This window comes from Anser cygnoides, chromosome 4 (genome assembly GCF_040182565.1).
Source record: "Anser cygnoides isolate HZ-2024a breed goose chromosome 4, Taihu_goose_T2T_genome, whole genome shotgun sequence".
Taxonomy (NCBI): domain Eukaryota; kingdom Metazoa; phylum Chordata; class Aves; order Anseriformes; family Anatidae; genus Anser; species Anser cygnoides.
In genome coordinates, this window is record NC_089876.1 from 69,206,744 (window position 1) to 69,224,788 (window position 18,045).

Below are 18,045 nucleotides of genomic sequence, written 5' to 3' on the forward strand. Positions count from 1 at the left end.
CATTTGATTCAGAATAGCTATCCGATAACAAAACATGAGAGAAGTAAAAACATTTTATGTTTATATCTTTTTAATGTATGGAAAAGTATCCAGGCAACATAATAAATAAAATTACCACCTACAAAAACAGACACTAGACTATACTTTTACTAAATGAGACTTTATACAAGACAACTTGATTGCAACTAATCCATCACTCTTCTGTACTCTTGTAGCCCAGTGTGTTAAAAACCTTGGAACGGTAATTCTTTAAAGAGCCTCACAATACCCTGATAGCCTTCTGTAACCCATTATTAATGGTTTCATTCACTCTTAGGTTCTCCTTAGAGTGGAAAGTTCATTAGCACTACAAATAAATCTCTTTTGTCAAACAATTTACTCCAGCTGAGGAACCGGCCCTGATACTCTCATCCTTCATCCTGATTTTGGTATAAACCAGATATCTGTTTGCTTGTTTTGTTCCTCCAGTTCCTTCACAGGAAGCAACACAGCCTGAATTTTTCAACATGTGCTCTTGGAGAGAAAATAAGGTGTTACAAATCATCACTAACTTGTAAGTTCATTTTTAATGGGTTATATTTTATTTGCTTCAGTTGAACACTATTATTTACAGACAAAGTTAACAGAACACATCACAAAACAATAAAATTTCAACAGCTAATATTTATAAGTGCATAGTTCATGCTCAGTTACTTTTTTCTATATATAATACATACACATATATATAAAGCTCTCACAATAAGTCATCTCTGCACAGAAAGAATAGTCATTGGAAACAAAAACTGTATCATAAACAATATCAAATTACTGACAGCCTATCAACAAAACATGTACAGAGTTAAAAATAAGCAGTAGACACTTAGGTGTTTTTATTTAGTATTTTCTTTTTAATTTTTAAACTTGAAGCCACAATATCCACAGCACAACAATGACCTTGCCAACCAGCTTTCATTTCAGCAGGAGGGAAATGCTGAAACAAGGTGGGTGCAGTCACAGATACTCCAATCATTGCTGATGGAAGACTTCAAAATACACTGTAAAAACTGTAAAAAAATTTTACGACTGGGCACATTGGGACTCAGCACTTGTACAGGATGTGACGTCTTTGTTAGTAGGTTTCAGGAGATACAAAGGAAGGAAAGGTCTCTCATGCTTCGGGTTCATAGTCTTGATACTCTTCCTAATGAGAAGAGCAGACATCAGTGCTACTATTTCAGATAAATACAACATAACATATAACCTAACTTTTACTGCTTGTCCTAGTCATACTAGATAAAGTGAAAAAATATTATGGATTTTCATGTAATAAGGATATTGCCTTTTGTTATTATTTTGTCACATCTTCCAGATACTCTGTCTTACAAACCGTGGTGTTTACAGAATAGGCTTTCACAGTGGTTAACGTAAAATTCAATTACCAGAAAGACTCACAGCAATGAACTTGTGAGTAATTCTCAGCAGGTATAATGATCTAGGGAAGAAGGGGAACATTGGCTTTCTGTGTGTGAAGTCTACATATATAACTCTTTGGTAATTTTTTTTTAAATCCTGTTCATCTGAGTGGAAGCAAGATGCTACACTTTATCTGGGATCCAGCAAAACACTTGGATGTGTGCTTCAACAACAAAGACCATGAATATCTAAATACATGCAACTGGGCTCTTATGTCTGCTTACAGTGAGTTACATGAACCTGTCACTGAAGAATCAGGACTGCAGGCTGTCTTACAAAGGGCCATTGTGAAACACTTCACGCCTTAAATGGTTTACTTAAACACCAGAGGCAGGTAAACCTTATCTCTGGCTGAACTGTTAACAGACATATTTCAGGCATGTTATCTCTACTGATACAGGACTTGACCCAGCACAGTCAGAATTACAGACGGATCTCTTCTGGTCCCCACTGATATTGCCTTGAGCTCATGAGGCCACTCACAGCAATTCACTTGCCACAGATGGGAAGAGAAGAACCTTCAGGCTGAACAACAAACCAGGTGCTGCACATACTGATAAGAGCCAGGAAATCATTTAAACATGTTTAACACCAGGTACTTGAGCAGCACCCATATTTTCAGTGATATTCATGGTGTTAAAGATCAAGCATGCTTTTAAATTTTATTCCATCTTGACCTAGATGTTTTATATTCCTAATTTTCAGACAAATCATAGAATCATTTAGATTGGAAAAGACTTCTAGGACAATCTAGCCCAACCTTTAACCTAGTACTGACAAGTCCACCACTAAACCATGTAACTAAATTCAAAATCTACATGTTTCTTGTTGACCACCAGGGATGGTGACTCAGCTGCTTCCCTGAAAGCCCATTCCAATGCTTCACAACCCTTTCAGTGAAGACATTTCTCCTAATATCCAACCTAAACCTCCCCTGGCACAACTTGAAGCCATTTCCCCTCGTCTTGTCATTTGATGCTTGGGAGAAGAAACCAAACCCCACCTCGCTACAACCTCCTTTAAAGTAATTGTATAAGGTCTCCCCTGAGCCTTCTCTTTGCCAAGCTAAACAACCCCAGCTCCCTCAGCCGTTCTTCATAAGACTTTTTCTCTAGACCCTTTACCAACTTGATTGCCCTTCTTTGAACACGCTCCAGCACATCGATGTCTTTGTTGTAGCAAGGGGTCCAAAACTGAATGCAGTATTCTATGTGCAGCCTCACCAGAGCCAAGTACAGGGGAACGATCACTCCTCTGGTCCTGCTGGCCACACTATTTCTGACACAAGCCAGGATGTTGTTGGCCTTCTTGGCCACCTGAGCACACAGATGGCTCTTAGTCAGATGGCTATCAACCAATATCCTCAGGTCCTTTCCGCCAGGCAGCTTTCCAGACACTCTTCCCCCAACCTGTAGCATTCCATGGGGTTTCTGTACCCCAAGTGCAGGACCCGGCACTTCATACAGTTGGCCTTGGCCCATCGGTCCAGCCTATCCAGATCCTCCTCAGAGCCTTCCTACTCTTGAGCAGATCAACATTTGTGCCTAACTTGGTATCATGTGCAAATTTACTGAGGGCGCACTTGATACTCTAGTCCAGATTACTGATAAAGACATTGAAGAGAAGTGGCCCCAATACTGAGCCCTGGGGGACTCCACTAGTGACTGGCTTCCAACTGGATTTAACTCCATTCACCACAACTCTTTGGGCCCGGCCACCCAGACAGTTTTTAACCCAACAAAGCATACACCTATCCAGGCCTTGAGCTGCCAGCTTCTTCAGGAGAATGCTGGGAATGGGAAACAGTGTCAAAAGCCTTACTAAAGTCTAGGTAGACAAGATCCACAGCCTTTTGCTCAGCCACTGAATGCTTCACCTTGTCGTAGAAGGAGATTGGGTTCCTCAAGCAGGACCTGCCTCTGATAAAATCATGCTGACTGGGCCTGATCGCCTGGCTGTCCTGTAAGTGCTGTGAGATGGCAGTCAAGAGAATCTGCTCCATGGGCTTCCCTGGCACTGAAATCAGACTGACAGGCCTGTAGTTTCCCAGATTCCCATTCTGGCCCTTCCTGTAGATGGGAGTCACATTTTCTAGCCTCTACTCAGCTGGGACCTCCCCTGATAGCCAGGACCACTAATAAATGATGGAAACCAGCTTGGTGAGCACTCCCACCAGCTCCCTCAGTACCCTCAGGTGGCCCCATACACTTGCATACATCTAAGTGGAGTAGCAGGTTGCTAACCACTTACTTGTGGATTATGAGAGCTTCATTCTGCTCCGCATCCCTATCTACCAGCTCAGGGGGATGAATACCTGGAGAACAAGTGGTCTTGCTGCTAAAGACTGAGGCAAAGAAGGCATTAAGTACCTCAGCCTTTTCCTCATCTCGTCACTATGTTTCCCACCACATTCAACACAGGATGGAGATTCTCCTTAGTCCACCTTTTCTTGTTTATATATTTATAAAATCATTTTTATTGTCTTTAATAGCAACACCCAGATTGAGCTCAAATTGGGCTTTGGCTTTTCTAATTTTCTCCCTGCACAGACTCATGACATCTTTGTAGTCCTCCTGAGTGGCCTGTCCCTTCTTCCAGAGGTTATAATTATCTGCACTACTATAAAACTGCCACTCCAACTACTGATGCATCACAGTGCCAGATACCATAGTAATGTTTTAGATAGCAGGATTAGGATTAGCTCAAGAAAAACAATAATTTACTCCCATAATTGAATTAACCCAAGAGTGTAATAATTAAAAATCATGTTTTACAAAGCATGATGTCAAGAAATATATTGTACCATCAAGAGTCTATGAAGACATAGAAGTTTTTCCCACATTCCCTAACAAACATAAGAAAAATATACAAATTTACTGTGGATTACTCAGAAAGTGAGGCACAAGTATTTCAAAACACAGACAATGTTTTCCCATTAAACTTTAAGGAATGGATTTTCCATTTCCCAGCACTATACCTTGGAGAGATTTTGGCCAAAGAAATTATGTTTCTTCTGTGGCCCTGCAGTTCACAGCACCAGTGTGTGCCACAGTAATACCACTCAAGCATGTGGCTCCCCACCCTTGCTTTTCTCCTATGTGCATGCACAGCAAATACCACAACAGATTTACCTCTGGAGGCATTTCATAAGCCTCATTCTCAGGATCCACAGGAACATCTGTATTATTCACCATTCCTTCCTGCAGGAAACCTTCTTCATTCTACATTTAAAACAGAGAAGAAAAGTGTCAGACAAACTGCTTGCTTCGTCATTTATTCCAAAGCATGTCCTCCCCAAGCAGTGACTACTGACTGTAAAGGGATTTTACAAAGTATAGACAAAATCTCAAGAAATATGCACAACAATAAAAACCCATAATGGATTTTGGATCCTAAGTGACCCCTCTGCTTGAGTCTGGACCTCTGTTCTGTAGCTCTGTTGTAAATTTTGCCTGCTTAAGTACCATCCTGATTTCCATTTAACTGAGTCAGTGCAGCTACTGTGGCTCAAGGATGTTGCCAGGGGTTGTGAAGAACTAGAGAACATCAACTCCAGAGAGATCTCCTCCAGTTTCCATGTGGGTGTCCATGTGAATGACTACCATTATCTTATCATATAGCTGAAGTGCTGCTATCCCACTTCTCTCCTTCCACGGACAAGCCAAGAAGTCAATCTAAACAAAAGAATGATACTACCACTAAGTTAAACCCATTGCAAATGTGTTGGACAAGTCATAAAGCAAAACAAAACAAGCTTTTGCTCCTTAAGGGTGAATACAGTCCCACATAACTTGTTCAAGTTGGTTATCCCATTTATATCTGTTGGGGGAATTATTATCTAATTACTACTAATCTAATAATCTCTTATCTAATATTATATAATAATAATAATTATTATTATCTAGTTGGGGGAATAAAGTCACAGGTGTGCAAAAGTAATTGTAAGAGCAGGCAAAAAGAATTGGGTGGTATCAAGACAGAATGACAGTAATTATATTAGATATTTTGTTATATTATAGACAGATCAATCACTCTCATAAATCATTGCTTATTTTCTAGTTTTACCATTATTTCAAAGTGGCTAAAGGAGGGAGAAGTATTATAATTCAGACTTCTGCATGCTGTGTTGTTTTTTTTTTTTTCTTACAGTTTTAGAGCCTAGCCATATTGGGAAAAGTTTTTTCTTTTTTTTTTCCTTAATGAGTCACATTTTTATAGGCTTTCTTACGTCAATTAGCATGTTACACTATGCAGTATATGATATGAGGCACCACGTGATGCAAGACTTGTTACACTCTTCTCTAGGCATCTGTTATTGACCATTATAGAAGTGCTTCTACTTTCAATGGTAATTTTTACCAAAGCCTCTCAGAATTAATGGGATTACACAGGTGTAAGGACTAAATTGCTGAATAAAACTGTGTGTTTTCCTAGAACTGTATATACTATTTAACATCTAAACCAAACACAAATTCTGAAGGAAAACAAAACAAAACCAAACAAAAAACATGCCAATTGGGCCAATTCCTGTAGTAGCTGTTAATGCAAAAGGTCATGGAGAAGAAACATGAGTTTTGCCTAGCATAAAGACTGCTGGAGTTAGTACTAAACTGTAAGAAAATTGATATGAAAACCAGAAGACTAGCTCAATGGCAGTTTTGTGACTACACTGAATTATTCCATTTGCCAGACTAGACAGAAATGTACTAAAGAAAAACTATGAAACTTAGGAAGAAATTCACTGAAAAAAAACCTGCAGATGAGTACCATGGAAAGGAATATAAAATTAATGATCTTTAAGGTCCCTTCCAACCCAAACCACTCTATGATTCTATGATATTTCTATAAATTACTTGAAATAAGGGGACACCTTCATAAAATGCTACGTGAGACATCCTCAATGATATACTGAGATTTCACACAACTAAACCCAATAATTCAGACTGAAGTTGAAAATGCTTAACACATGAACAAAATTTCTCCAAAATCATAGCTGAGTTCAATCAATCCCTCTTTGCTGTTTTTAATTCTTCCTCATCTTTATCTTTTCTTTTAGTTTTCTTTCTTTTATTAGCTTCTTTGTGTAAGAATTTGTACATCCTAATAATAAGTGTTCAGTAGTAACACCAACCGTACAATACCAACATTTTGCAAACACAGGAAAAGGAGATAGCCCTTGCACATTTCCATTTCAGATACTTAGTACTGAACACATTTTATCCTGCACATTGTTCATACTTCAGATGTGACTTTAATGATTACCTCTCTTTCACCCCCCCATCTTTTCCTTGCCCCCCTATATAGCTTTTAGCAATGACTTTCATGCTTATTCTGATGTTCTGCTCCCTCCTTTATCTGTTACTCCCTTTCACTATTTCTTCTCAGTCTCACACTTCTGCTGTTCACTGTTTGCCACATATCAGCTCTTTCTGTGGTCTAACCAGGTAACCACAGTCATATTCCATTCCTCACTTGCTGTATCCTTCCATGCACTGACTGTGACTTTATCTGCCAGATAGAAATCCTGTTCTTCCTTAGATCAGTCATATATTCACTTTGGCACTCGTGCATGTGCATGCACACACTACTTTCACCCTCATCATATAAGCCTATGATGTGCAGAATTTATTTCTATAGTGTGAATTCTTCTCTCTTGCTCTTACTACAGACTACTGTTGTAATAGTGACACAGTATCAGTCAGCAGCTCTGCTGGAGTCTTATTTTCTTATCTGAGAAAAATTTCAATTGGTCTTGCCTGTTTTTTGGGATAGAAGTATACAGTCTTTTGGTGAATTCCTCAAGTATACCTAAGTGAAAAAGATTACACATAGGACAAGTCACCAGTGTAATATAAAAGGTCCGGTATGAAGACATACATTGCTCCTAAATGGGACCAGACATCCTTTTTCCTTTAGAGGTAAACAGAATAGTCTGTGTGGAGTCAATACCTGGTATTCTGCTGAGCTCCCTCCACACAATGCCTGCTAATTAGTATTCTGCACTGCTCTGTGGCACAGTTAACATAGACAAATTCCACAATCGATGGGACGCTGATGAATAGAGCTGCTACTATCTTTATTTAGCCTTGTGTTTTCCAGGAGAACTAATATTTTTGGATGTTCACCATGACATGCAATTTCTCAGGCATAAAAATATCAGCAAAAAGAGGCCCGTTTACAATTCTACCCTGGCTTATCAAAATGCTCAAACTCCTGAGATTATTTGATGTGCAATATTTAATTATCCTAGCTTTTAAGCGCATTTTTAGACGTGTTTTTGCCTGGTTACTTCTCTGAGAAGTAGAATTAATCCTTATCAGCTCTGACTGAATTAGCTACATCATGTATGTGATGCAAATTTTAAAGCTGTTACAGTGCACCTCACCTAATGTATCAACTCTAACAGCCTACAGCTCCTGTCTCGTGCTCACTCTTTCATTCCAAAATACTATTTCTGCTTCTCCCTATCATTAAAGAACAGCTTTGGCTAAAAATCGGTACATCAAGTAAAACTGTGCTCAAAAATCAGCCTGAAGATTGCATGAGGAAGAAAGAGTGAAGCTTAACGTTATCTGCAGCAGGAAAACAGGCAGCAAGTAAAACCACCAGGACCATTAGTAATGATGAAACAAAAGATTTGACAACAGAATTTCAAAAAAGAGCTTCAAAGCTCATATGCTATGTTTTTATTTATTTATTTATTTATTTATTTTATTTTTATTTTGTTGTTGTTAGGAACCCCTGAGCTGCCCATCAGGGTTACAGAGACACAATGCCTAAAAAAGACAGAATTTATCATCTTCCCAACTTCTTTTAGCAAGTACCAATGGCAAGTTCAGGATGGAGAATCCTTTAAGGCCTCAAATAAAAGAACCAACAGCACTAGTAAAATACAGTGATCACAACATCAGTATTTCTTTGAAATGAAGCAACTCACAAACTGTACCAAACCACCATGCTTTGGTGGCACCACTCTTTGCTTTAGAGTGGCTTGTTACCTTTGTCTAGTTGTAAACAGTAGCCCAAACACTACCCTTCATCTTGATGTCACTGCAAATCACACGAGAATGCTGTTACTCAACGTCGCATTTGTTACATATAAAGTATAGCACAGATCACCACATCACAGTTTTAATGGCTGTTCTCTCTGCTTCTAACGTACAATTCCTCTGAAGTTAGAATATCATGAAGGTAAACAGCCACCCCTAGTAACACAGACCCATTTAAGGTACACGTTATATCATTATTTACTTCCATTAAAACAAAGAAATGCAATTTTACTTTCTCATGATCAATAATTCCATATCCTAATTTAGTTACAGAAGAGGAAAACCACCTTAGAGAACAATTTTTTTCTTATTATGAAAGATATTTTTCCCTTCAAGCTGCCACATCTTTTATTTTTTTTAAACCATATAGAAGGGTAATTCCAGAGGGAAAGTTTTTATTAGAAGATCTGAAAAGCTAAACATTAAATTTCTGAGAGATTAAGTCAGTTTTTAAACGGCGAGTTTGAGCTCTTTGGCAGGCAAAACACTTAAAAACGGAAAATTGCAAATCATGCAATAATTAAGGTGTTAAAAGGTGAAGTGAAGAGAGATGCTCGTCTCCTGAGGCTTCCCTGAAGAACAAGCAAGTGCCTGCCTGTATCTTGGTTTAAAACAAGGTCGCTCTGGGTGAGACTAGTACTTTTGCATTCTCTAGCCTTGTGGTCTCAGACCCTAAATTACGGAATTAAGGATTCCTACCTTGACAAAGCTTTGTGATTATCAGACTTGGACAGCCCAAGACCTGCACGCCATCAGGCAACCTAACCAGCCCTGTTTAAATTATAGGAGTATTTGACAACACTTCAGGCTTATCCTTTTTACCAGGAAAAAGAAAACAAATGGGTTTCTCTTATTTTATTGTTTTCAGTGAAAAATAGCAACCCATTCCTTCCCTTCACTCACTTTTTCACCTTATAAAACTCTTGGTAGAAGGGAAGAGACTGTTTAAGATGCTCTACTCATGCAAAACTGACCAAGCGATCTGCTTGTACTACTACTCTTCGGTCAGCACAGGGTACCAAAATGGTTCCCTACTGGAGTATGCATTTGATCTTCTCAGTGAAATGTCTTTGAATGCTGAATTATTTAAATCAGAAATAAATTATTTCACCTCAAGCCACAGACAAAAGCAACTTTAAAAGGAAGCAGTGTAATTGTAACCTAGCAGTAGTTCTATGCAGTGTAATTTACTATCTCTCTGGTTAGTAACACATTTTTTCTTTCCAATATGAATGCTAAAAAAGTCTTACAATCATAAATATTCTCATGATTACTGCAAAGTAATTCCTTCTGGAGTGGTTCCATATTCTGAGATAAGTAAAGCAGAGTATTTAAGTGTTAGGTCTCCAACTCTTTATACCGGCAAGAGGAGATCACCTTGGAAGTCAGTTCTACTAATCACCGAGGTGGGAAGGCACCCCTGGAGATCATCTAGTCCAGCCCTCTGCTCTGCTCACAGCAGGGTTCCTTACAGCAGGCTGCTCAGGAACATGTCCAGTCAGGTTTTGACCATCCTCCCCGCAATCTCACTGGGTATTGCGGTCCAGCATTTGACTACTCTTGCAGTGAAGCAGCTTTCCCCTATGCAGTTTCTTGCATTTCGGTTTATTGCTGACTGTGCCCCCTGTCATTTCACTGGGCATTGCCTAAGAGTCTGGTTCAATCATCTTTACCACCACCCCAATCAGGTATAAATATACACTGTAAGCTTCCCACCCCAAAATGTTCACGTTCATGTTATTTAACACATGCTGGTTTTCTGCCTGTTCTTATGAAACAGACTGTTCTTATATTCTTATGAAACTTCCCATGCAGATAACGTGGGAGGATTATTTCTCTAGCAGAAAGCTCTACTGTCCACAAACCTTTATATACATAAAAATAAGGCAAACAATAAGGTGTCTTCCCCAAACACCTAACAAATTAAAGTAAAATAAGAAATCATAATTATTTTAAAGAAAATAGAATATTATAAACTCATTAGCTCTGGTCACATCACATCACTTGCCAGTCTGTTATTGAGTATTTTATAAATAATGGTTAGTTGTGAACTAAAAGGCTCTATGGAGAAGGCAGTGAACAAGAATAGGTAAGAAACTGTTTTACAAGGTAATTTTGGTATGGCTCTTTTGTAAAGGCCTTTAAAGTCCATTATGTAAAGATCTTTGAAAACCTCACTGAAACATCCCACGCAGAGCATTGTTGATGCAGTCCAGACATTTGTGCATATGGATCAGGTGCAAACTGGGAGGCTCAAAATAAAAATAAGACTGTAAAAAAATAAATAAATTACATCCAGTAGCATTATTACATTGCAAATTTCCATGTAGTGCTAAATTGGTGTAAGGCTAGTATTGCCCTGTACTGTATTTCCAGAGCCTGTGCACATCAAGGACAGAACTGTCACAGAGGTGGGGTGGGATGTGATACTTGGTGGGCAAGGTTAACAGCTGTTAACTTGGTTAACAACTAAAACTGTTAGTCTCGCGTCTGTTACCATATCCCAAACCTATAAATAGGCAGGGCTGCCTAAAGTCCTTACCACTGGTAACTGAATATCCCTCCCACCTGACTAAGCCCATTTCATTTAGATATTATGCACTCTGCAAGAACTTCCCTCATATAACCATCAAAATATGGCTGAGCTTGCAGAAAAATTTGGGGATTCCTGATTAAAAGATTATCTTTTGTACACCCTCAGTGCAGCTATTTTGCCTGCTGTCCAATTTAATTTCTTACTACAAGCTGAACTGCAATTTACTCTGCCAGTGGGATTAAAATTCCCCTTTGAAATGAAAAATCATGTGTGCTCTTTCTTCTCTCCAAATGTCAAGATACTTTTGGGGCTAGATACTGGAGCTAAGAGAACAAGTAAGTTCCTTTTCCATGTGGCAACTTATCTTTTACAGGTATTTTGAACATAAAGCCCAACTTATCCAAAAGGGAGAAAAATCCTCGAACAAAATAGAAAATCCCAAACAAAGTGCAAAAGAAAGAGGTGCCAAAATGGCCTTGATTTATTTGGTTTCCTAGTCCTAATGTATTCATTATGTGGGGCTGTTTGGTTATAACTGAGTTGTCAGGTCAGTTTAGGATGCCCTCAAGCTCCTGCTCACTCAATGAAACAGCCAGTGCCTCCCCTCCTGCCTGTGGCTGGAAGCCTCAGCTGGGAATGAAAAAGCACTAGCAGCAGTCTACTGATTTTATTCCAGTGATAGGGAGACACAGAGAGCAAACATACCTGGGTACTGCCTAGAAAAAAAAATGCTTTTAATTATCCCCACACTAAACACCTATGTAAATAAATTTTCAAGAAAGCACTATAGCTTACATGCAGCCTGAGTGTGAAGGAATCTAGCTGTCCTCGTTTATAACTCAGAATGTTAATAGTGAAATGGGGCTACTGTTTTCTTCCTTAAATAGAGAGTGTAAGTGAAGAAGAGGCATTTAATTAAACAAATAAATGTCAGAGCAACAGCAGAAGTCCAAGAAAATGCTATCATAGTGCCTGCAAGTGCTACAGGCTGCATTTAGATTCATGTTCTTATGCCCTCCAGTTGCTAATGACAAAGAAGTGAAAAGGATAAAGACTGAGACCTATGGACAGAGGAAGAAATGTGATGACTGTCTAAATGCCTGCAGTTACATGTCCATTGTGGTGTCTGCAAGTGAGTACAAATAGTTTCTGTTTACAAAAATTTATGAACTGTTGTAAATTTCTAAAAAAAAATAAAAATAAAAAATTATTAATACAATACAGGATGTGTATATTTTTATTGCCTTAAAAATTCCCCATTTAGTGTTACTTGTAAAGATGAGATCGAATTCGGTTCAGAGTACTACACAAACATTTTTGTGAGCAATCAACTTTCCTAAAACCCATATTCATGTTTTGCATTAGCCAGGCCAGTAAAATTACCTAGTTAGACCTGCTGTTACTTTTGTTATTCATTGATAAATGTATGTAGTTTACAGGTCATACTAGCAAGTGGCATACATTTGAAAGTCACGGACACATGCATTAATTATTGGTGATGTGAAATAATAAATTGCATAGAGGCTGGGTCGATGTGCCATCCATACTGCATGTAAATGCATCCAGAACACACAATCCTCCCACCTTCATCCTTTTCAGCTTTGAAACATTGAAAACTCCACTGAAAACATTGAACATTGACACTGAAAAACCCACAGCCAGGGAAAGAAAAAGCTAGGGCTCATCCCATCTAATTGTGAAGTACCAGTAACGATACATGCTAGCTAAACATCAAGTCAGGGGGCAGGCTGCCAAAAAGCTCCGAACTCTCCCAGCTGCAAGGCAAAACCAAAGTCTTTACTGAAGAGGGATGAGAGAATGAGAGACTTGAATTTTGGAAAAGAGCCAACTTGTGTTCATCCTCACAATGAAAAGAAAAAAGTGTGGAGCAGGAACACAGACCAGTCAGCTAAGTGCCCAAATAAATAAAATACCCAAATAAACACAAAACTTTTTGAACCCAGCTAGAGAAAACAGGGAAATGGATTCAAGCCAAAATCAAAACAAACCATAACAAACTATTTTTTTTTTCTCCTGGGTCAGTGCAACTCTCCTCATGGATGTCAGATAACTTTAATTTACTACAGGCTTTGCTGTGTCACACTTGACATTCTTCTGAACAAGGTAGAGAAGCACAGGTCAATAAAAACATTTTAGGGTGACTGTAAGTAGCCTTGTTGATACTGGACATTATTCAAGCAGATCATTCCCAAAATGGAAGTCTCTATCAAGTAAAATTTCACAGACACCAGACACACAGTTCAGTAACACCAATAACTTCATTAAGGATTTGGAAGAAGGACCAAAGACGGTATGTTTGTCCTTCAGCATAATAGAGGGAAAATTAATAGCCTGAACTTATTTTTGTTATTCTTACTACAATTCAAAGTGAGCAGAACAAAACTGAATAAGTGACTGAAATAAATGAGATGCAGCTCAATGGGAAAAAGTGTTAAGATACTGTATTTAGGCACTCAACAAATTGAAGAAGATGGGCAAATAGTGCACAGAAATGAATTACAACATCAAATAATAACATGAGCCAGTGATGTCGTGCTATTAAAAGAAATGCAGACCATTCTTTTACGTTTTAACAAGGTCTGTGAGGTAATTGGCTTGGTCAATTGCAAGCATGCCTTCTCTTGAATCCAGACTTCAGTCTACACAATGCATGTTAAAAAGGATGTTGGGAGATCCTAAAGGAGAACAGCAGGAATTATTATGTCCTAGGATAGAGAGGAGAGATGAAGAGACCTGTCAGGAATGTGAACTTATAGGCTCATATAATCCTAAAGCAATCACCTTAATTAGAAGTCTTTAAGAACAGACTGCCCCTACATCTTGCAGGAGCTCCATGGGATTATCCAAACACATCTGACCTCTACTGCAGTGAAGGAGTGTCTGATTCGTATGAACCTATCATCAAGAACGACCTCCCAGTATGATACGTGAACTTTGCCTTCATTAAATAAAAACAGAACATAATGGTAAATAACATTGATTGATCATGTTAAGTAAACCAATGACTTTGCAGTCAGCATAGAAATAAGCAATCATGTTCAGATGTGGCTTCACTGTTGATGTTAATAAAGACAATTTAAAATAGCATGGTCCCACTCGATGCTTCAAAATTATTATATTTTATTTAAGACCGCATGAAGATCATAATCACATTCCAAAATAATATAAATTTTTAGTGTTGATAAATTCCATAAGTCATTCTACAGGCTACTTAAGTATACATTCTCCTTCCTAACAGAAAAATTTAGATGAGGAAAATAAGTTCACTCTAAAAAAGTTCTCACCTCATGTAAATAGTTCATCCAGTGCTGTATTACCTGAAAGAACAATCTCTAAAACATAATAATTTATCTTATTAGAAAAAAATCGCCTATACAGAGCTGCAGGAACAGCAACGCTCCAGCATCATGAACAGCACTAGTTCTGACACCGTTAGATGTAGCCCCAGAGACAGCACACATTTCAGTTCTGTATCACGTATTATGTGAATGTAATCACCAAGCAATAAAATAACATGTAATCTTTGTAGGTCCCTTCCAAATGAAACTGTTGTATTCTATTCTAACTTCACTTGTTTCCAAACTGCCTACTAAAAAATGCAATTTAAACAACAAAATATAAATAAGTAGAAATGTACACACATACAGGCACACGCATGCACATGTATATGCTCATGAGTGCAGGCAGAGAGATTAATAAAATCCCATTTGCTTTTCATCTAATCGAACCTTTCCAAAAAGCAAAACATTGTAAATATAGGGTCAGATTCTGATGTGTTTATGCATGTCACACGGTACTTCATTCCAGGAGAGTAGGGTATGGGTGGATAAACTAATGCAACAAGCATGCACTCATTTGCTTTTACTCTCCAGCATATTGAGCTGTGGGTTGACAGGAGAGTTAGTGGCAGCACGGTCACATTCAGAGGCTGTAACTGATGGGCAGGACTTGCTGCTAGTGAAGTAGTTAACTCTCAGCTATTAGCAGTGAGCATCTCTCTTCAAAGTGTTCCTTCAATTCCAACATATTACAGCACTTTACTAGCTGGGGAATTTTAAAGTGCTTTATCTAAGGAAGAAATAAGCAATTGCTCTGAAAAATAGCTGCAGCAATTATTTGAACTATAAAGATTTTGGGTGTATTTCCTGCAATTGTGATCTGTTCAGCTGCAGATCAAACACTACAAATGACTAGAAAGTCAGGATGCATTTTAAAATTTAGATTCCTGAAGTATCCTTCTTCATGTGGAAGCAAGCATGTAACTGTTCAGATCTCTCACTTGCATTGGGAAAGATTACTTCTTAGTTCACTGGCATGAAACACAAACTTAACCTAAACTCTTAATTTTTCTCCTGTAAAAGGGGAGTAATTCCTTTTAGCTAAGTGGAAAGAATTATTTAATAAAGCCATAGAAGGCAAGGAGAATATTACAGGACTAGTTCCTAAATATATGATACTTGAGTATCTGTGGTTTCTTTCCCTCCTCCCTGGAATTTGGTACTGTTACCATTGCTTTTCCTTTTGGCTTAGAAGGAAAGATCAGACTGAAGTCTCCTGTCCTCTAGACTGTGTGAGAATGGAGTTCAAGGCAAAATTATGACCCTGTTTTCAGACATCTGCTGTTCTGAAAGTGATACATACCACACAAATCTTTACTACTTCTTCATATATAGAAAATCACCAGAGTGCAAGTTTGGAAGGGCCTTGAGTCACCTAAGTCTCTGCTTTAGGCAGGTTCAGCTTTCCCTAAATCATTCCCAGCAGATGTTTGGGAAAAGCTGACTTAAAAGCCTCCTGTGACAAAAGTTCCACAGCATGGCCAGGCAGTCTATTCCTGCACTTAATTGCTGTTAGCATTAGTGTCTTAACTGGTGCCCAACCTCAATCTCCTTCACAGCCATTTAGTGTTAGTATTTCTAGTCCTATTCCCACTGGGCACAATCCCCTTTCTCTCTATAGCAGCTGTCTGATACAGGACAGACCATTATCCTGACTCCTTTCAGTCTCCTTTTCCCTGGACTAAACAACCTGTTTCTGTTTATACAAAACAGTTTGCTGATCTGTTGAGTATCCACTGCGCTGTATTTCCGTTGCTTGTTTCAGAGTCACACGTAAGGTACCTCTTGCTATAGTAAGGATGTGGCTGCTTGGTGTTTGGAGTGGAGTCAAGTAGGTCAGAGAGGCAGTCATTGGGCTGCTACAGGAAAAGGAGGCCAAGACCCAGTGGGGTATAAAGCAGGAAAGACACCTTAACTAACGTGGGCTGATGATCTCCTCAGCCACAGATGTAGCTTCATAGGGGAATTGTTACTGCACCATTTTTACGGCAAAGAGTCTTCTATTGATAAACTGTCAAACCATTTGAATTTAAAATGCAGACCTGCTCTTAAGGGATCAAAACAAACAAACAAACAAACAAACAAAAAAAACCTACCAACAAACAAACAAACAAACATGGAAAATCAGTTGTCAGAATTGTTTTTTTCCCTCTGGTCCTTCTTTATTATTAAACACAGTAGTTCACCAAAATTTTGCCTGTTAGGCAGAGGTCTGCTGTCTGCACTGGGAAGGAACTGGAGTCACAGTGTTGTGACACAGCAAAATGATCACCATAAACTGCCACAATTCACAAGTATGGGTTAGTACCACAGCCACAAGGAGCATAACAAAAGCGAAATACCCTCTTCTTCACAGATGACTTTATGGCTTGAGAGAGAGGACTCTAACTATGTTAGAGGCACTGCCCCACTAATATTTAAGCATACGAGAGGAAAAAATTGTGCATATTCACCGTACAGGTAATATTCAAAAAGCAGTTGAGGTGAAGTATTCATTCTGATCACTACATCCAGAAAAACAGAAAATAAACAAACAAACATTTATGTCTGAAAATTCTGAATGAAATATTACTAGCATAGCAATTGCACTCATTTTACCCTCAACTTTTGACTATTCATATATAGAAAAAAAAATAAACCAGACTACTTTTCTTCAAATTGTAAGTCATTTACCAGTTATTTACAGAAGTTCAGTTGAAGTAGAGAAAGAACAATTTTATGTATGTCATGCCAATGAGAATAATTATCAAAGTTTACTCCGTTTTAATGAAGGGATTCAGTTAAAACACCAAGGAGGAGCTGAAAGAACATACAGTTCACAAGCAGCAAATTATAGTTGCTACGGTTCTTTCTCCTACAATTCACATTTGCAGTTCCTGCAATCAACATTGATATGCTGCCCAGAGCAATACAACATTTTCAGCATTTAGGTTCTCACTGTCACAGAGCTCTTTCGTATTTTACAGCTTTACAGAGATTTTCAGCTTTACAGAGATTTTCAGCACTGAGGATGATACAAAAAGGCTGCCTGGACTGGTCAATGCTTCAGAAAAAGTTGGTGTGTTTCTGACATGGCTCCTTGCAGTTTGAAAACAACACAAGAACCTATCTGCTACCACTTATAGAGACACTCCTCTATGCACACTCTTTTTGGTGAGCATTTAGATATGAACAAGAGCCAGATCTTGAGAATCACTCATGCAGAACTCAACATGAACAATGCACTTGCATGATTACCACAGCTGGATGCTGAAGCGTTTGCAAATGCTCAAGCTATATCATCAGTTAGATGCCCAGCTGGTCAATTTATGCACAAATGCCATTTTAAAAATGAGCCAAGTTAGAAAATAATTAGGTGGAATACAAAGCTAAAAGTAAATGTAGTTTGCCATGAACGAAAAAACTAAATAACATTTGGCAGTACGTTATATCATCTTTTAATCATGAATTCCAAATTATTCATCTCTATTTTGTTCCAGTTGTCTATGAAAAATGTTTGAGCTCTCCCCTCACGGAGATACTTCAACAGCTGTCAATAAAGTATGGTAATTTTTGCAGAGGTTTAGCACGAAGCTAGTTGATGTGTTTACTATTTCATAAAAAAAATGTTTTTCAACAAGCAGATTCAACAAGAAACCATACCACTGAA

General features: G+C 38.4%; 1 protein-coding gene across 1 annotated transcript in view; it reads right to left on the reverse strand.

The window, feature by feature from the left end:
- Window positions 1-558: 558 nt before the first annotated feature.
- The window catches only part of SNCA (synuclein alpha), a 69,560-nt gene continuing 52,073 nt past the window's right edge, over window positions 559-18,045 (reverse strand). The window contains exons 5-6 of the mRNA XM_048052150.2: window positions 4,584-4,673; window positions 559-1,180 (exon numbers count right to left, since the gene is read on the reverse strand). Of these exons, the coding sequence (XP_047908107.1) occupies window positions 1,148-1,180; window positions 4,584-4,673 (123 nt within the window). The 3' untranslated portion in view covers window positions 559-1,147. The remainder of the gene's footprint in view (window positions 1,181-4,583; window positions 4,674-18,045) is intronic.